Here is a 19,768-nt window from a genome sequence, read left to right on the forward strand (position 1 = left end):
ATCCAAACTTTTAGTCTTTCATGATTTAGCAATTAGGAACCAACCTTTATTTTCATTGCTTGGTTATACACCACTTATCCTTTTATCTCCAGGGTATAGGGTGTGACTCATTTTAAGATTAGTGTTAAGTCCTTGTTTATAGTTCAAGTCTAAATCCATTGAGTTTATCCTACAAAACTAGCTCTATCTTCTGGGGACACACAAATGAAACACGGTTTGTATTGAATAATAACCCCGCATCAAATTTCATATTCCAATTTTGCAGCAAACTATGACGAAATATTAGTGAAAGGGGTAGAATCGGCTACAACTTCCTAACCATTTGTCATATTCTATGTCCAAGTCACGGTTTTAACTAAGTTTTTTTTTATATATCTAGAATATTGCCTACTTGGTCGAGCTAAGGAAAACAAATAGCAAAAAAAAAAGTTTAGATATTCTTATTGGTGCATAGATTTCTCGTGAGTTCACGCCAATCCAAGAAAAGAAGTTCGAACTTAGCATAATTTTCATTTCCTTCAACTAATCCACTATGACAAAGTTTTTTTGGAAGTGTCGCCAGATTAATTACTTAACATGACAACATTTTCGTAAATCTGCAAACGTCACTTTTTGTACGACGAAAATTTCATCTAAAAATGTAAAAAAATTAAAAGGTGGGGGTGAACTGGTAGACTTGGTGATCTAATTATGCACGAACCATTTACAGTAATTTAGTAATAATTTGTGACAAAACACTTGACATAAAATTAATTCTATCACCTAGCTTTCAAGCTTTCAAATGCATTCGAAACTATTGATTTTGACACAAAAAAATTGAAAAAATTAAGTGTGAAAACACGTGTTAAAAATAAAATTTTCGTAAAAAAGTCACAGTGGCCGAGTGGTTAAGGCGACGCCCTGCTAATTAAGCGGTTAAGGCGTTGGGATTTTCCTTCGCAGGTTCGAATCCTGTCTGTGACGCCATTTCTTTATTTTTTTTATTTTTACAATTTGTAATCACTATATCTTATTCTCGAGTTTTAATTCAACAAATAAAACCAGCACCTTTACACTATGAGTGCTGGGTTAACCGAAGTTGTTTGGACCCTTAAAAATTTCTGTCAATAATTTGCCACATTTTTTTTTTTGTTGCGAAATAATATACTTTGTTCTATAAAAAATCTATAATTCTATTAATCCTCTTCTTGAATATCTTCAAACCATACATCCAACAAAAACTTTAACCTTGCCTTCATTTCGTCACCTATATTGACTATAGTACCTCTAACACCCTCTCGCAATGGATTACCCACAGTGTCATAGACACAATAATACGGATGAAGAATACCTTCTTGGAATCCCTCGGGTTCCACCCATGCTTCACTTGGCTCATTATATCCATGAACATAAACAGGCAGGTTGATTGTGGGAGGTCTAATTATTGCCTCTATAGTCATAGGATTTGATGTAAGTTTATTATCGAAAATCTCATTGTTTTCCCGTTCCATTTCCACCTTGTTATTTTCATCGTTATTAAACATGTTCTTTACCATTTCCGTAGATGTAACTTTATATTTGTCCTTTAGTAATTCTTTAAAGTGTTCGCCTCCTTCGTTTCGCCAATTTTGTAGCTGGTGAGAGGTGACGTAAAGCAAACTTACATCATCATCATCAGAAAGTTGTCCCCATGATGAGGAGCATATTTCTTGCGACTGAGTTACATCCTTGGGCAAATTTGATGGTGGGGTAAATATACCAGCAGCAACAGCTTGATTGTGGTTGAATGAAATCAGATTGTGATTACCCGCCATTTCTTGACTTACCCAGATGAAGTCAGGAGTGAATATGTTGTTCTTGGTCTTGAATCTGATGGTTAAAGTGTTGTGTAACTGGAAATTTGCCGAGATTAACAATCCCGAGAATGCAATGTTTTTGTTGATTGCCATAATTGATGGATCAAGGATATCTTGGAAATTATCAAGAAAGAAACGACCAGTTGCAAGCAGTTCATCATCTCGTTTGAAGAGACCAAAATAATGGTTATCAAAATCGTTTGGTGTTAAAAACTGTTTCACCAAACTAGTGACTTCATGGAACCCAGGAGGGAATCTTTTAGGTCTTTTGGAGTAGATTGTAGGACTTTTGAAAAAGAGTAACCCAGTTTCTTTATACCTTTGATCATTAAAGTAATCAGCTTTTTCTAACAAAGGAAGTGCATGTTCTGTCATAATAATTGCTTCTTCAAATGAATTGAAGATCATGCTCAACGAAACAACAAAGTTAATATTATTAAATAAATATTGTTTAACCATAACTGGATGCTGTTGTGTGTTTTTCACAGGACTAACATCAACAAACCAGAGATTCTGTTGAGGATAGTGAACATCAGTAACCACACGATATACTTCGTCTGGCTTTTTAAAGAATTCGAAATATCCTAAATAAGACCAAGGTAAATAACGAATTTCCGTTCTGGCTGCATCAACCAACAACTTCTTTTCCTGACGAGTTAATGTATCAAGGTGAACAATTTGGATTGGTTTCCTGTTCTTTAAAGCCCTAAGGACTTTAATTATCCTGCTAATATTGTCTATTTGTTTATCACGCGGTTGTCCTTTAGTAGGATGGAAGGGGATCACGATACCCTTACCATTGCTATTTTGTTTAAATTGTTGAATAAAACAGGCAGAGTTCTTGATTTGTTTGCTCTTGTCAAATATAGGAACAGTGTTTTGTGGTAATTTTTCATTCTTCCAATTTTCATAAATTGGGAATTTTCCCGACATCCAAGGATACAACTGGGTTTGGAAGTCCATGCACAACTTGTTATCTATACTTTCCTGTTCATCAGACTCACCAGCTAAGAAGCATTTCCCAAATACTCTCATATGATTGAACTGGTTAACGATTGACTTCTCCAAGTTTGACTGCTTCTGAGATTCTCTTATAAAGTCTTGTTCAAGTTGTTGTTCAACTTCTGCAGTCAATCTCTTTGTTGAACTTCTCTTGACTTCCAGTTCTTTAGCTCTAATCCAGGAATTTTTCTTGTAGATCAACGGATCAGTAACTTGGGCAACTGTAGCTTCGAGATCGACAATAGTTTCACCACTAGGATATAATTTGGACAAATCATGGAAGTATTGAGAACATATCTGGGGTTGAGATAGTTCAGCTATGTTTGGCCTGGACTTTGGTCCCTGGATCATCCATTTCAGGTATATGGGATTGATGAAATAGCTTCGTTGATGGATTAAATCAAATGGAGGTGAAGGAGGGTTTAAAACTGGTCTATTCCAAAAATAAATAACAACAAGCACTAAGAATAGTAAGACAAACGGCCTATTGAATCGTAGGATGGACCTCGGACCAAACATCTTTAACTGTAAGCTAGTTTTTATTTATGGTATCCACCAAGAGTATAAGGAGAAATAAATTTCAAAGCGCACGAGTTGAAAAATCGCAATACATTGTTTTCTGAAACAACATGTTTGGACCAACCATACCTAAAGAACTACGCGAGAAAAGACAGAGAGAAAAGAATAAGAGAAGTGAAGGTGACGTTGTGGACCCGACTAACGAAGATTCTGACTTGGATGACTTTATCGGGCCCATTCTTGTACGGGAAGAGAAAAAGACAACTGTCTCCCAGACAACCACTACTAATTCGAGCTCACAATCACAACCGTCCTTGCTAGAACTTCACCAAAGAGGATTGCAAAACAAACCAACAGCATTTGATCTGGAAAAAGCATTGAATGAAGAAGTGAAACAAGAATTACTAAAGAAATTAAGTAATGTAAAAGGAAAGTTTGCACCAGGGGCAAACTAACACATTCTATATATTCAAAGATTTGCCGAATACTTTATCTAATTCATTAACATTGTCATCAATAGGTGTTTCCTGCTGCTCTTCCTTTGCAGGAGTCGGAGTTCCCACTTTATGAGGTTGCATCACCGTAGCGTATTCAAAGCCAGGGGCCACCTTTATAGTTTGTTGATGTGACCATTCTTGAAATTGGTGTACATTCTTATCGTTGGTTATGTTATCGTTTAATCTTGATTCAATTGCACAGATCTCCTTTAGCCACGCATTTATTTCAGTTTCACCAACGTTAAGCTTGGGTGGTATCACAGTATTGGAAAGTGAAGGTATTAGTTTGTTATAATTAGTATTTAGGGTTATTGGTTTTGGTGGTTGATATGACGGATTCTTTATCAATGGAATCTGTTTTAAAATCGGATCAGCTGGATTAGATTAGTATCAGGCATATAGCAAGTGATTATACATTTCCATACATACGTTTATCTGTATCGTCCATGGTTAGTGGGAAAGAACTAGAACACTTTTCCTTTGTGATCGCAATTTACCACTGTAGAAAAAATAAGTACGCTAGCAGTAAGTTTAAGTTTACTTGACACACTGAAAATTAAATGATCCTCTATTATGGATAAAATATATAGTACATAAAATATAAGATGCCCACAAGGAGACTCTAGTTGTATGCTAGACCGAATCCCTTAGTTGTCCTTATAATGACGAATCAAAATATATGCGTTTTCTTGTTTCAAGTTGGACAATGAACGGTAACCACCTTCTAAACGCATCAATAACCCACCGAATGAAATGTAAACTGACATCTTGTCGCTGTCGGCGTTTTCTTCGAATTTATAAACAGTTCCGTACATAACATAATCATAATCATCAGCCAAGGATCTGTCATCAGCCTTTGGTGGTCTCCAAGAACCATTGGAAGTCAACATGGAAGATTCATTACCCAAAGATGAAGCCAAGGTGATGGTTAAAGAGTCCTTGGTCTTGACAGGGAATAATTCACTATTTATATCTAAGGTGATTTTGATGTCTTGAGATGTAGATGAGTGACCTGTTATTCTACAGACTTTGTTGTATCTTGCTGCGTCTGTGGAATCCACAATAAACATATCTTCAAATAATATACCGGACATTTTGATTAGATTGTATGTGATGTGTATGTTTTGTCCTAATGTGTGTAGGTGGATAGTACAACTAGAATCTTATTTTTGATGAGCTGAAAATCAAATAAAATTTTCTGAAAAAAAAGATATACACACGTGATTCAAGTCAGATGACCAATTATCAGCTGACACAGAATCACATGACCAAATCACCTGTGTCGTAAATTGAACGAAAAAGAATCTAAATCAGGTAAAACCAAAACAATTATTTTTTTTTCTTGCTGGGGATCTCGGCTTCCAAATTTAGAAGTGTAATTTGGATTTTGTCCGCCTAATTTTATTGTTCCAACATGTAACACTTTTTTAAGCCAAGGGGTTAAAAAAAACTTCTTCTTTAGATTTCTTTCATCTTAAGCTTATTGGATAAAATAAAAATGTATGGACACCCATTGCATGTAATACACGAGAAGGACCCTCTTGAATTAAACCCCGGGAAACCAAAGAAAAAGCTCACAGCTTTGAAAGTATTTATATCTATTTTCTTAGTCTCATCGTTGATATATGTGATTACCAATCGAGGCAAATATGAGGAATTGTCTACATACTTTTCCAAACCTTCCACTAGTTTTGTATATACAGTTGAACCAAGTATAACTACCGGTTTACAAAGAAGAGAGGACGACAACAAAGATTCTCAAAAGACTACAAGTAAGACAGATCCAACTCCCACAGACAAGAAAGAGGATACCAAGACCACAGACAAGCCTTCCAAAACATCAAGTGAGGATAAAACTACTAAGACCACAGATAAGCCTTCCAAAACATCAAATGAGGATAAAACTACCGATAAGCCAACATCAAAAGCCACTGACAAATCTTCAGATGACAAAACTACTGATAAGTCAACGGATGACAAGAATAGCAAAGCCACAGACGAACCAAAAGATGACAAGGATGTTAACACGGATTCCAAGTCTACTAAATCCGATTCTAAACCCACAAAAACCACATCAAAACCCGATCCAACACCTACAGAAACTGAAAGTTCTGCTCCAGTGCCGGTTTATGACCAACCAGGTATCAGGTTTGTGTTTGCCTTATTTGGGTTTATTCTTTTAAATATGTTTGCCATTGTGATTCATCACATATATATGGTTGCCTCGAAGGCAGGGAACACTTATAAAACTGTTGACGATGATATATCGCCATTCTAGAGTATAAGTTTATAGTTTTGTATATTTGGATTTAAAGGGTTACTTTTCGTACGTGTTCATCCTAGCATTGTAACTTGTTACAAAATTCGCACTCTTCTAAGATCTCAAGAAATTCTGCAGGCAAAAGAAAAAAAAAAACCTTCTTTACAAACGGCTGATCTCAGATTGCTTCCAGACAACCATAACCCCCCATCCATCACAAAACTTCATTGTAAGTGCTACATATACTAATGCGCGGTCTAGGTTATCGTCCTTCTACATCTAGAAGGCTCCTACAGATCTCCTGTGCCATAGGTTGGTGTTTGTTTGCAGCAGGTCCCATATTTGGATTTGCTGCCATCAAACCCATCTTCATAAAAGAGGGAGTGTATCATGATAAATGCCCCGCCAATTCCAACAGTGAGTGTACCCAACAAGAGTTGGCATTGGATTTCTTATTTACAGCAGGTTGTATGGTTACCAATATATCTGCCTTGCCTGTTGGTTGGATTCTTGATTCCTATGGTCCTAAAACTACTGGGATAATTGGTTCCTTCATATTAGGAATTGGTGCCATATGTTTAAGTTTAGCATCAAATATTTTATTTATGGATGGATACTTGGCCGGGTTTATCTTATTAGCACTTGGTGGGCCATTTGTGTTTATTTCTTGTTTCCAATTGGCCAATAGTTTCCCTAAACGTTCAGGTTTAGTATTAGCATTAATCACCGGATCATTTGATTCTTCTTCAGCATTGTTTTTATTCTATCGAATGTATTATGATAATATTCATAAATTATCAGTTAGTGGATTTTTTGCATGCTATTTAATTGTACCTATTTTCATTTACTTGTGTCAGATTTTACTAATGCCGGAAGAATTATACAAGACTGTAGCCACTTTGGCAAAAATTGCTGAAACTGGTATTGATGAGACTGGGAAACCTCTTGATACAGATTTGTTATATCCCGAAGATATAGCAGAGGACAGTGATGATAATACTGTCGAGTACTATCAACCAACAATTCAAGAAACTACTTCACTTTTGTTAAGAAGAGCGTCAATCTCCGCACAAGTCCCATCTATTCGTCGAGCATCATTCTCGTCTGTTGCTTCCAATAAGTCCGTTTATGAGCAAGAAGCAGATTTGAAATTAACTCGATCATCTGGAGGAGTATTTGGAATATTACACGGGTACTCCATACGTGATCAATTATCTTCCAGCTGGTTCTTATTGATGTGTTTATTCACTATGACGCAAATGTTGAGAATCAACTATTTTGTTGCCACTATCAAATCCCAAGAACTTTATTTGTATAACGGTAATGAGGAATTGGCAACCAGCATCAATCATTTTTTTGACATTGCCTTGCCAGTAGGAGGAATCATTGCTGTTCCCTTTATTGGAATGATTTTAGATAATTGTACTACATTGTCAGTGTTGGCATTATTGACGGGACTCACAGTGTTTGTCGGAATTGCTGGGTTATTATCATGGTTACCTGCCACATATGCTGGTATATTAGTACTTGTGGTATTTAGACCATTCTTTTATACTTCAGTGAGTGATTTCTGTGCCAAAGTGTTTGGATATGAAACTTTTGGTACAGTTTATGGATCCATAATTGCATTTTCCGGTCTTTGTAATATCTTCCAACAAGTTATGGACAAAGTAACCCTTGAAATATTCAAGAAGAACCCGGGACCTATTAATATAATCTTGACTGTTTTGACTGGGGTTTCCGGGTTTGCCCTTATTGGGTTTGTCAAGTCCCAAGAAATGGAGATTAAGAGATTACAGTTAGAAATGGAAGCACAAGAAGCTATTGATAGACCTATACCTACTTAGATAATATACAATTTACCGTATTCTACGTCGTGATTTTCTTTCCTTTTTCTCTTTTTCTAAAACAAGATCAGGATCTAATGCTGTCAACTCAGGTATGGCCAATGTTGGTTCAAGCTTTTCTTTGCTGGCGACTTCTATTACTTTGCTCATGTACCTTGATTCCAACATCTCGAGCTCTTGTTGATATATAGATTTCTTAGCTGGTTGTGGAACAGCCTGTTTGGATTTCTGATCTCCAGAAAAGGTTAGTATTTCCTCGATACTGGTCATGGTTCTTACTTAGCAGCGTTATTTTTATCAGCAGCCTTTTGTTCCTTTTCAATTTCTCTTCTTGATCCCTTGATTAATTCTAAATGTCCAACTCTACTAGCAATCAACTTTTCAGTAGATGTCATTAACTGACTTTGGTGTACTTTGGTCAACTTCTTAGCTTCTTTAGCGACGGTTTTCTTAGGCTTAATAATCTTAGGAGCGTTCCTCTTTGGATTCTGTTGCTTCTTGGTTACTCTAGCTGGAGCTTTAGCCTTTAATTTAATCTTCCCTTGAGCCATATCCGTTAGTTGTTGCCAATGCCCACACACTGATGGCTGCCTTTTAATTGCTGTTTTTTTTTCTTAGGCGAGTAAAGTGTTACCCACCGCGAGATGACCTCCGACGAGCCGCACCTTCCTAACTGGGACATCCCGAAACTGAGTCAGAAATTTTCAAGTAATTTCAGTCACATCGCACAAAGTTCAAATTTTCAAATTTATTCCCATAACTTGTGATTCACTTTCTTTTTCAGATCTCCTACCAGATCCCCTCCCCTAAAAACTATCCAAAAAACAACCAACTTCAAGCGCTTCCTTCCTTCTTTCACTTCCGAGGATCCACTATTAGTTATTTCAACAGGTTTTACTTTCTACTACCATGAGTAACTTTCTAATTTTGCCAGGTCCTAAGGCCTTATCCTCATTTAGAGTCAACAACTTTATTCAAGAAATTGAAAAGAAAGTTAACCAAACTGGGGCTATTGAAGCAGTTGCCACTTCATATACCCATTATGTTTCTTTGAAACAACAGTTATCTGATAAACAATTGCAATTGCTCAAGATATTGTTGACCTACGACACCCCCACTGATGCAGAAAACAAATTGAGTCAACAATTGGTCAAGTACTCTACCATAAGCGGCGACGAAGACACCTCTGCTATTCAATTAGATGACACTACTTATTTGGTTCAAGTCTTGCCAAGACCAGGTACCATTTCCCCATGGTCTTCCAAGGCTACTGATATCGCCCAAATTTGTGGATTAAGTGACCAAATTGAAAGAATTGAACGTGGATTATCTTTGATAATCAAGACTAAACCAGGTTTCAACTTGGGACAATTCTTGACTGCCGGTGGCGAAATTTTAACTTCTGTATTTGATAGAATGACTCAAACCCTTTACTTGGGTGCAAATGCTCCAAAGTACAATGACTTGTTTGCTCATCACAGTCCAAAGCCATTGGTTACTGTTGACATTATTTCTAACAAGGAAAACTTGAACAAGGCAAACAAAGAATTAGGTTTAGCTTTAGATTCCGGTGAAATTCAATATTTGATCAATGCATTCACCGAAGTTATTGGTCGTAACCCAACCGATGTTGAATTATTCATGTTCGCTCAAGTTAACTCTGAGCATTGTCGTCACAAGATTTTCAATGCTGATTGGACCATTGACAATGTCAAGAAGGATTTGTCTTTGTTTAAGATGATTAGAAACACCCACCAAAAGAACCCATTATACACAATTTCTGCTTATTCTGACAATGCTGCTGTTTTTGAAGGTCCAGAAGGTTATGTATTTGCTCCAGATTTCAACACTAAACAATGGAAGTCGATTAGGGAAAAAGTTCACACATTAGTTAAAGTTGAAACCCATAACCATCCAACTGCTGTTTCTCCATTTGCCGGTGCCGCTACTGGTTCTGGTGGTGAAATTAGAGATGAAGGTGCTGTTGGTAGAGGTTCTAAATCGAAGGCTGGTTTAGCTGGTTTTTCGGTGGCTGATTTGAATATCCCAACTTTACCACAACCATGGGAAAGAAATGTTGGTAAACCAAACCATATTGCTTCTTCTTTGGATATCATGATTGAAGCTCCAATCGGTTCTGCTGCTTTCAATAACGAATTCGGTAGACCTGCCATTAACGGTTATTTCAGAACCTTAACTACTGAAGTTGAAAATAGTAAAGGTGAAACTGAAATCAGAGGTTTCCATAAGCCAATCATGTTGGCTGGTGGTATGGGTGCCATTAGACCAGATTTGGCCCTTAAGAATGTCAAGATTACCCCAGGTGCTAAATTGATTGTTCTTGGTGGTCAATCCATGTTGATTGGTTTAGGTGGTGGTGCTGCCTCTTCCATTTCTTCTGGTGAAGGTTCTGCTGATTTAGATTTTGCTTCTGTTCAAAGAGGTAATCCAGAAATCCAGAGAAGAGCTCAACAAGTTATTGACGCTTGTGTTTCCTTAGGTAAGGATGGTAACCCAATTCAATCTATCCATGATGTTGGTGCTGGTGGGTTATCTAACGCTTTACCTGAATTAGTTCATGACAACGACTTGGGTGCTAAATTCGAATTAAGATCAATCTTATCTCTTGAACCAGGTATGTCTCCTATGGAAATCTGGTGTAACGAATCTCAAGAAAGATATGTCTTGGGTGTTGCTCCTGAAAACTTGGAATTGTTTGCTGGTATCTGTGAACGTGAAAGAGCTCCATTTGCTGTTGTTGGTGAAGCTACCGAAGAGCAAAGATTAATTTTGACTGATTCATTATTAAAGACCACTCCTATTGATTTGGAAATGTCCGTATTATTCGGTAAACCACCAAAAATGTCAAGAACTGCCATTACCCAAAATTTAAACTTGAAGCCATTCTCCACTAATGACTTAGACGTTTCAGAATCAATTTCCCGTGTTTTACAATTACCTTCTGTTGGTTCCAAAAATTTCTTAATTACCATTGGTGATAGATTTATTACTGGGTTAGTTGACCGTGATCAAATGGTTGGTCCATGGCAAGTTCCAGTTGCTGATGTTGGTGTCACTGCTACCTCATTGGGTGAAACCGTTTTAGCTACTGGTGAAGCCATGGCTATGGGAGAAAAGCCAACTTTGGCTTTAATTTCTGCTAGTAGTTCTGCCAAGATGTGTGTTGCTGAATCACTTTTGAACATTTTTGCAGCTGATATTCCTTCATTGGGTCATGTTAAATTATCTGCCAACTGGATGTCTGCTGCTTCTCATGATGGAGAGGGTGCCAAATTATATGAAGCTGTTCAAGCTATCGGTTTAGACTTATGTCCAGATTTGGGTATTTCGATTCCTGTCGGTAAGGATTCCATGTCTATGAAGATGAAATGGGATGACAAGGAAGTCACTGCCCCATTGGCATTGACCATTACTTCTTTTGCTCCAGTTGACAACACTTCCAACACTTGGACTCCATACTTGCAACCAGTTGAAGATTCAGTTTTGGTTTTGGTTGACTTGGCCGCTAAGGTCAAGAAGGCTTTGGGTGGTTCTGCTTTAGCTCAAGTTTACAAGCAAGTTGGTGATGCTGCTCCAACTGTCCATTCTCACCAAATCTTGAAATCATTCTTGCAAACATTAGTTGTCTTGCACAAGAAATTTGATGTTTTAGCATACCATGACAGATCTGAAGGTGGTTTAATCACCACTGCTGTTGAAATGGCGTTTGCTTCTAGATCAGGTTTGGACTTGACTATCCAAGGTGAAGATTTGTTTACTGAATTGTTTAATGAAGAATTAGGTGCTGTTTTCCAAATTAGAAGTTCTGAATATGAACAATTTAAGGAAATTTTCGCTACCAACGGTATCTCCAGTGAATACATCTCCACTATTGGTAAACCAAACTTCCAAGCTCAAACTGTCAATGTTGCATTCAATGGTCAACAAGTTTATGAATCTACTCGTGGCCACTTACAACAATTGTGGAGTAACACTTCATACCACATTCAAAAATTGAGAGATAATCCAGAAACTTCTACTCAAGAATACCAAGCTATTTCTGACGACAAGGATCCAGGTTTATCTTACCAATTAACCTTCAACCCATCGGAAGCTAAGGAATTCTCACGTAAACCAAAGGTTGCCATTTTAAGAGAACAAGGGGTCAACTCTCAACAAGAAATGGCCTGGTCATTCCAACAAGCTGGATTCGACGTTTATGATGTCACCATGACTGATATTTTAGAGAACAGAGTCTCCTTAGACGATTTCGTTGGTTTAGCTGCATGTGGTGGTTTCTCATATGGTGATGTTTTGGGTGCTGGTGCCGGTTGGGCCAAGTCAGTCTTGTTCCATGAAAAGACCCGTAATGAATTCAAGAAGTTCTTCCAAGATAGAACTGACACTTTTGCATTTGGTGCTTGTAATGGTTGTCAGTTTTTCAGTAGAATTGCTGAATTGATTCCAGGTACTGAAAACTGGCCAACTTTTGAACGTAACTTGTCAGAACAATATGAAGCTAGATTCGTTATGGTTGAAGTTGAGGCTTCCGAAAAGAACAATTCTATCTTCTTGCAGAAGATGAAGGGATCTAAATTACCAATTGCTGTTGCCCATGGTGAAGGTAGAGCACAATTTAAATCTAGTGAGACCCAAGCTAGATTTCACAGTGATGTTATAAACTACGTTGACAATTATGGTAAAGTCACTGAACAATACCCATTCAATCCAAATGGTTCTCCAAATGGTATTGCTGGTATTTCTAACGCCAACGGTAGAGTTTTAGCAATGATGCCTCATCCAGAAAGAGTTACCAGAAAAGAATCCAACTCTTATTACCCTGTTGAACAAGGTAAACAATGGGGTGTTCATGGACCTTGGATCCAATTGTTTAGATCTGCCAGAGAATGGGTTGGCGATAACTTTTAATAGTACAGTTTGAATTATATATTGTTTGTATAGTATGTTTTTAAAAATATAAAGTTTTAAGAATCATGATTTGCAGCCAATGCAAGGGTCAAAATGCCGCCCACCTCATCACGTGTATTCATTGCCTAATTAGGAATATATCACGTGACCAAAATTTTTCGATGAAAATTTCGCAACCCAAAGTCGTGCACTTGCACAATATATATTTTTTGTTTTTGAAAAAATTTTCACCGCTATGTATTCTTATAGTAGTGAAAAAAAAATTTTTCAGTCTTTTTTTTTATTTACTTCTTCAATCTATATCCATAAGTATTATATCAAAATGGTTAACGCTATCTTATCTAAGAAAAAGAAGTTGGTCGCTGACGGTGTTTTCTACGCCGAATTAAACGAATTCTTCACCAGAGAATTAGCTGAACAAGGTTACGCTGGTGTCGAAGTTAGAAAGACCCCATCCAAGTTAGAAATCATTGTTAAGGCTTCTAACACCCAAGCCGTTTTAGGTGAACAAGGTAGAAGAATCCATGAATTGACTTCTTTAATCACCAAGAGATTCAAGTTGTCTCCAGAAGGTGTTGCCATCTATGCTGAACGTATCGAAGAAAGAGCTCTTTCTGCTGCTGTTCAAGCTGAAGCTCTTAAGGCCAAGTTATTGAGTGGTTTACCAATCAGAAGAGCTGCTTATGGTGTTTTAAGATTCGCTATGGGTGCTGGTGCCAAGGGTGTTGAAGTTGTCATCTCCGGTAAATTGAGAGCTGCTAGAGCCAAGTCTCAAAAGTATGCTGACGGTTTCATGATCCACTCTGGTCAACCAACCAACGATTTCATTGACATTGCTATCAGACACGTCTTGATGAGACAAGGTGTTTTAGGTATCAAGGTTAAGATTATGAAGGACCCAGCTACCAACAAGTTCGGTCCAAGAGCTTTACCAGATGCTGTTAAGATCGCTGAAGCCAAGGACGAAGATGAAATCATCCCAGCTCCAACTGTCAAGGTTTACAAGCAAGAAAAGGTTGCTGAAGAAGCTGCTGAAGAAGCCCCAGTTGAAGCTTCCGCTTAAGTTAATTTAGGTATATAATTTTCTATTTTTTAAATTAATATAAGGAGGTAATTTCATTTCAATAACCCTTTCATGTACCACAATTTTATACTTTATTTCTTTAGAAAATCTTAGTTTTTTTGACCCCTTTAGATATAATTACTTTTTGTATTTGTTGGTCGAACTCGCAACCAATATGAATAAGGGTTTTAGATTCTAAAGATGAACCATTGAACAATAGAGATCCCATAGATCGTAACAGTTTCGATTCAATCATTGCAAAACTAAAGAATGCCATCGTTGGATAAGAAACCATGAAACTATTAATTGTTTGTTTTGTGTTAATTACCGCTATCCTACCCACAACTATTCTAACTATTTTATTACTTTGTCTATTTTTATATCTCTCTCTCTGTGTGTGTGGGGTGTATTAATGTAACTCTTTGCAACCAATTGATCAAATGGAGTTTCTTATTGGTATTTTAACAATTTGCAAGTCTTGGTTTCCAATTTCGGGCAATTTTATGCACTTCGGCAATATCAAGACCTGCCACAAAACTTAGAATTTGGCTCCAGTCGTCTTTCCGACCTCCCGCTTAGCGCAAAATCCTCGTATAGGCAGGAGGAAATTTGAAACAATCTATTAATATCATCTTTAGTGATATATCAGTTTTATGAAGTTATGAAATAGACCCCCCTTTGATCAGTTTTAGATAGGTATGATAGAACTACCCGGGTGCTAATGGCACTAAATCATCGGAGAAGGATTATCCCCTCCGACAAACATCGAGATGTATAAATACCAAAAGAATTTCAACAATGTACCGTTTGCATCCAATATAGAAAAAAACTACTATAACTCATGTCTGACCAAGAAAAACAATATACAATCGATCAGGAAGTTGTCCCAGGTACGATCAGACTCATCGATGTTCTTGGTAATTTAAATGTTAAAAAGAATGATGGAGACCACAACATCATTCTTCAACCCCAACCCACTTCCAATATCAACGATCCTTTAAGATGGACGGATGCTAAAAAGCATTTCCAATTCTTTTTAGTTTGGATCTGGTGCTTTATGTTTGCTGTTACTGTCAATTTCTATGGTCCATTATTCGATGTATGGGTTGACGAATTAAACACTGACTTTAATGAGTTAGGTATCAGTGTTGCTATCTGTTTTTTGGGTCTTGGGTTGGGAGTGTTGATCGTTCAACCTACTGCTTTGAAAGTTGGAAAGAGATTCACTTATTTATTCTGTACCCTTCTTGGAATTGCAGGTTGCGTTCTCGGTGCTAAGGCTACAAGTATCGAAAATATTTACGTTTACCAGGCTTTGGGGGGATTGGGTGCTGCCCCAGTTGACTCTTTAGCTGAAATCACAGGAACAGATCTTTACTTCCAACATCAAAGATCCACCGCGTTTGGATTGGTGATTCTTGCTCTTTATGCTGGGAGTTACTTAGGTCCAGTAGCTTGTGGATATGTTGTCGATGGTCTTGGTTGGAGATGGTGTTTTTGGATACAGGTTGTAATCTATGCAATAATATTTGTTTTATTTTCTTTTACCTTAGAAGAAACGTCATTCAGAAGAGACCTTAATGCCGAGGATGAGTTTGAAGAAGAGATTCTTTCACAACTGAAAGATAAGAAGAAGGAGAATATCAAACTGACGAGCAAAGAAGTTGACCCCATAGATAGGGATTCTGTAGACGAATCAGTTCCCAAAATGACTTACAAGCAACGGATGCGTATAATTCATACAGAATACAATGATGTCAGATCTTGGTTATGCATTTTCTGGCGTCCGTTCTTCTTAGTCTCCTTTCCAGCTGTAATATGGGGTGGTTTAGTTTATGGCGCTCAAATGATGTGGCTATCTTTGATTGGTAATTCTCAAGGTGATATTTATGGGGCTGAACCTTATAACTTCCTGGCCAATGGAATTGGTCTAACTAATTTGGGTGCTGCATGTGGTTGTATTACTGGAATGTTTTACGGAGGAAACTTTGTTGATTGGAGTACAATCAAGTTGGCAGAGCGTAATAATGGTATCATGGAGCCCGAATTCAGATTATACAGTATGGTTGTACCCACTGTTATCAATGCGGCAGGGTTGTTAGCCTATGGGTTAGGAGCTGACTATGGTACACATTGGGCTGTTTCGGTTGTTATTGGCCAAGGATGCTTGGGTTTTGCTATGGGCTCCACAGGATCAATTTGTTTAACTTACGCTGTTGACTGTTACCACAAATTGGCTAGTGAATGTATTGTACTTATTTTATTCATTAGAAACATGATTGGAATGATCTTTTGCTTTGTATTTATACCTTGGTATGTAAATTTAGGATTAAGGGTCACTACTTGGATGATGTTTGCCTTGTCGATTGGTATCAATGGAAGTTTCATTATCCTTGTCAAATGGGGTAAGGATTACAGAAAATGGACTGCGGTTAGATATGCAAAGTATTCTAACCCTATGTTTGGGGAAATATTCAAAGACAAAAGTTAAATTGATTATAATAATTGTGTTTGTCTGTTTTTAACAATATAATTAATTTTTATAAGAATTTAATATGTGTTTGTTAGTATAATCGCTTTGGTTGTAGGATGAGAATACTTCTGTTTACAGATAAAGAACTAGCTCTAAAATTAAACAATTGAACTTCTTTTAGACTTTCGGGCCAGGGGATTATGTTTAGGTCAGTAATAAACAGGCACAAAAAAGTTACTGTTGGAGATTAATTTTGCCATCATAACACAATAGTAGCATTTCTTAAGCAATACCATAAAAACGTCTTGCAAAATAATATTTAGCTAGCAGTAGTTGCCCCGGGTGCCAGCTAAAAATAGAGAGGGGCAATGATAAATTGTTATTCCTTTGCGCCGTACATCTATTTCTCCTGCCTAATTTTTTTTTAGTTATGCAAAAATACGGTCGCATGGAAAAAGTAGAGAGTTGCCTTTTTGACATCTTAGGAATTAGCAAGATCAAATGACATCATAATTGCCGGGTGGTGTACCCAATTAGTTTCGCGATGAAATTCTCAAACTCGGCGATAATTTCATTTTACGTAGTTAAGCCAAGGAAATGATTCATTAGTCATCACTGGAAACGCTTACAAAACCACACAATTGAAATATTTTTTAACGTGGCTCAGTCGTAAAACACCAAAAAAATCGAATGACATGATCACATTTGCATTAAATTATTTTATACATACCAGATTCGGATATATCCGAACAAAAATAATTACCAAACATAACGTTATTTCCCATCCATCCGAGGTTATTAGGCGACATGCTTAATCATACTTTCGCTTCCTCTGATGGTTTTATAAATTATCAAAATAAAATTTGTACCATAATGGATCAACATGCATCGATTAAAATAGGAGTAGCTGTGTTTTTTTGTGATAGAAGTAATGTGAGAAATGCAAGATATAAATGTTCGGAGAACAATTAATAGGAGGGGATCCAACTCCGATCTTAATTTTTATTCGTTAGATTAGGAGATGAAAAAAAATTTTTTTGTAAGCATAATGAAATTTTTGATTGTCGGAAGTACATCACCGAACAAAACATGACCATATGAACCCTGCAACTTTGGCACAAGGGAAAAATACTAGAAAAAAAATATGAGCAAATTTAGACAGGTTGCATGGGCTAGTTGCTGTCAAACCTGGATTGATTTGGTGATTTTGTTGATATGGCTAGGGGGGCAAACGTGGATGGTATTTGCACATGATTACTAAAATTCACATGTCGGGGTTTGCCATCCCAAATGAGAAGGTAAAAAGGCAAGTGCAAACATTGAAATTCGATTGTTTCGCAAAAACATTGACATCATCATTATTTTTTTAGTGATATTATTTATTATTTATTCTTTCCCCTCGGCTTTATCTCCGAATTTTAATATTGCGGTATGGATGTGCACTTTCGGAGTCCCCGCCAAAAATAAAGTTGGATGATTTACAACGGTTAAAACAATACATTTTGTGAACGGACATTAACTTCCAGGGTGGAATCAAATAATAATATTTTTGGTTCATCGGATAATTGGCGCTTATTAAACATTTATGACTAACTTTGCCAAAAAAATTTGCACTATATAAAGAGGTGCAGGTTTCCCAGTTTACTTGCTTTCTTCAGAACCATTTTAACTCTTTTTTATAATCTTCATTCCTTACCTCAATTATCTACAAATAAATAAAATGTCTCAATCCACTCAATTTTTAACTTTATCTACTGAAGTTTCCGAACCATTTATTATTGAAAATGTTTCACCAGTCTCTTCCCCAAACTTAAAGGCTCATAAGAGTAAGTGGGCTAAACCAACTATGGGTACCGACAAGCTTACCCCAGTTGCTGCATTTGAAGATGACCAATACGATGATGAATTAATTGCCGCTAAGGATTTACCAACTATTAACTTGAACTAGGATTATTATAGAACATACATCTGTGCATATGAATAGGAGTATTCCATTCATTTAATGACATGATTCTTTTTGGTTTTTGGTTTTAGATTTGGTTTTTGGTTTATGTTTAGGGTTTTTAAATTTGATGATATCCATTTTACTTCGTTTTTGTTATATTATTTAGCGATACTTTTATAAAAAAAATACACATGGTAAATTTTAGATTTTTTTTTGCGTAAATTCAAATAAAACTTTGGAAACACTTCCGAAATGAGAGGTTGAGAACGAAATGAGATTTGTAAGCAAGTACCAGTGTGGATATTTAGAAAATTTTTCACAAGTCGGAGAGCAATGTATTTGCAAATCAACAATGTCGATGAATCTTTTACAGATCAACTGGTTCTTCTTATCAGTAATTAGTAATCTCGTTCTCATCTAATTAACAACAAATATCACTCGGATCAAAGGGTGGTTTTTTTTCTTTCCGGTAATTCATCACGTGTAAATAATCACGCGGAAGTACGAAGTTCATCCCCTCATGTCTACTCGGTTGTCCCTATTTACCCTAGTCTATTCTATTTTACCCCTTGGTAATTACTAGCAAAGTGGAATTGCTAGGATAGATTATTGGGTCATGTATGACAATTGTGGGTTTAAGAAATTTTTGAATTACCAGAAACGATGAGAGCCCACGATGTGGGTGGCTGTGGCACACGTTGTAGGAAGAAAAGAGAGAGAGAGAGAGCATATATTTACATCAATTCACAGCCCACGCGGTGTTTACTAGTACACACATATAGCAATTGGTATATATATACAGGGTGAAACGTAATTCAATTAGTTAGATCGTAAAACAAACATAAAGTTTTTTAAACCACAGAATAGAAATCGTTATATCTCTTAGCATAATAAGCAGTAGAAGCACCACCTAAAGCTACCAACACAACAGGAAGGGGCTTCTTGAAAGAAGTTGGAATGGATCTAGCTAATCCAGCAACTAAAAGAACGGCACTAGTACCCAAAGCTAATTCCAAACCGTAATCAGCATTTTGCTTTAATAAATAACCAGCAGTTCCGTAAAGAGCAGAAAATGTAATACCAGCAACCAAGGAAGGAACTGAACCTTTACGAGCGTAACCCATGATACCACCAATGGCAGTAAGACCGGCTAAAGTAAATGCAGGATGATCCATACCCATTTTGAATTGACGATTTTTAGTTCTTGACTTGAGTGAGAGACAATTGTAAACAACTCTTGGAATAAGAAAGCAAGTAAAAGTTTTTAGTTTTTACCTTTTTCGGGTTTTTCGTTTTTTTCGGATATAAATGCGGGATTAGAAATAGTCTACTGCAACATTAGATAGGGAAGTTAGTGAACTGAAGAATAAAATATCAATGCTATAGAGTACAAGTTAT

General features: G+C 36.8%; 11 protein-coding genes across 11 annotated transcripts; 6 read left to right on the forward strand and 5 right to left on the reverse strand. All coding sequences in view use genetic code 12, as the record gives it.

Moving 5' to 3' along the window:
* Positions 1–1,119: 1,119 nt before the first annotated feature.
* On the reverse strand, positions 1,120–3,394 carry MNT4 (Mnt4p; the record flags this gene model as incomplete). Its single annotated transcript, XM_007373680.1, has 2 exons — positions 1,120–2,386; positions 2,444–3,394. 2 exons carry the CDS (start codon positions 3,354–3,356, stop codon positions 1,176–1,178), a joined length of 2,124 nt encoding a protein of 707 aa, XP_007373742.1.
* Positions 3,395–3,453: 59 nt separating this feature from the next.
* On the reverse strand, positions 3,454–4,400 carry MVB12 (Mvb12p; the record flags this gene model as incomplete). The annotated part of the gene is made up of 2 exons (XM_007373682.1): positions 3,454–4,227; positions 4,283–4,400. The coding sequence occupies 2 exons, from the start codon at positions 4,299–4,301 to the stop codon at positions 3,818–3,820; spliced, it is 429 nt and encodes a 142-aa protein (XP_007373744.1).
* On the reverse strand, positions 3,454–4,984 carry RPB8 (DNA-directed RNA polymerase core subunit; the record flags this gene model as incomplete). The annotated part of the gene is made up of 1 exon (XM_007373681.1): positions 3,454–4,984. The coding sequence occupies one exon, from the start codon at positions 4,945–4,947 to the stop codon at positions 4,501–4,503; it is 447 nt and encodes a 148-aa protein (XP_007373743.1).
* Positions 4,985–5,329: 345 nt separating this feature from the next.
* SPAPADRAFT_59590 (uncharacterized protein) lies at positions 5,330–6,194 on the forward strand (the record flags this gene model as incomplete). The annotated part of the gene is made up of 1 exon (XM_007373683.1): positions 5,330–6,194. The coding sequence occupies one exon, from the start codon at positions 5,352–5,354 to the stop codon at positions 6,129–6,131; it is 780 nt and encodes a 259-aa protein (XP_007373745.1).
* Positions 6,195–6,298: 104 nt separating this feature from the next.
* On the forward strand, positions 6,299–8,537 carry SPAPADRAFT_59592 (uncharacterized protein; the record flags this gene model as incomplete). Its single annotated transcript, XM_007373684.1, has 1 exon — positions 6,299–8,537. One exon carries the CDS (start codon positions 6,362–6,364, stop codon positions 7,958–7,960), a length of 1,599 nt encoding a protein of 532 aa, XP_007373746.1.
* On the reverse strand, positions 7,973–8,511 carry SPAPADRAFT_54347 (uncharacterized protein; the record flags this gene model as incomplete). Its single annotated transcript, XM_007373685.1, has 2 exons — positions 7,973–8,084; positions 8,240–8,511. The coding sequence occupies 2 exons, from the start codon at positions 8,509–8,511 to the stop codon at positions 7,973–7,975; spliced, it is 384 nt and encodes a 127-aa protein (XP_007373747.1).
* Positions 8,538–8,751: 214 nt separating the features above from the next.
* ADE6 (phosphoribosylformylglycinamidine synthase) lies at positions 8,752–12,956 on the forward strand (the record flags this gene model as incomplete). The annotated part of the gene is made up of 1 exon (XM_007373686.1): positions 8,752–12,956. One exon carries the CDS (start codon positions 8,870–8,872, stop codon positions 12,887–12,889), a length of 4,020 nt encoding a protein of 1,339 aa, XP_007373748.1.
* Positions 12,957–13,211: 255 nt separating this feature from the next.
* RPS3 (40S ribosomal protein uS3) lies at positions 13,212–13,952 on the forward strand (the record flags this gene model as incomplete). Its single annotated transcript, XM_007373687.1, has 1 exon — positions 13,212–13,952. One exon carries the CDS (start codon positions 13,212–13,214, stop codon positions 13,950–13,952), a length of 741 nt encoding a protein of 246 aa, XP_007373749.1.
* A 611-nt stretch (positions 13,953–14,563) lies between these two features.
* Positions 14,564–16,525, forward strand: SPAPADRAFT_148664 (ion transporter; the record flags this gene model as incomplete). The annotated part of the gene is made up of 1 exon (XM_007373688.1): positions 14,564–16,525. The coding sequence occupies one exon, from the start codon at positions 14,794–14,796 to the stop codon at positions 16,441–16,443; it is 1,650 nt and encodes a 549-aa protein (XP_007373750.1).
* Positions 16,526–18,092: 1,567 nt separating this feature from the next.
* SPAPADRAFT_59599 (uncharacterized protein) lies at positions 18,093–18,575 on the forward strand (the record flags this gene model as incomplete). Its single annotated transcript, XM_007373689.1, has 1 exon — positions 18,093–18,575. The coding sequence occupies one exon, from the start codon at positions 18,146–18,148 to the stop codon at positions 18,371–18,373; it is 228 nt and encodes a 75-aa protein (XP_007373751.1).
* A 540-nt stretch (positions 18,576–19,115) lies between these two features.
* On the reverse strand, positions 19,116–19,610 carry SPAPADRAFT_59605 (uncharacterized protein; the record flags this gene model as incomplete). The annotated part of the gene is made up of 1 exon (XM_007373690.1): positions 19,116–19,610. The coding sequence occupies one exon, from the start codon at positions 19,549–19,551 to the stop codon at positions 19,222–19,224; it is 330 nt and encodes a 109-aa protein (XP_007373752.1).
* Between the last annotated feature and the right edge of the window lie 158 nt (positions 19,611–19,768).

Source organism: Spathaspora passalidarum (assembly GCF_000223485.1).
Source record: "Spathaspora passalidarum NRRL Y-27907 unplaced genomic scaffold SPAPAscaffold_2, whole genome shotgun sequence".
Lineage (NCBI taxonomy): Eukaryota > Fungi > Ascomycota > Pichiomycetes > Serinales > Debaryomycetaceae > Spathaspora > Spathaspora passalidarum.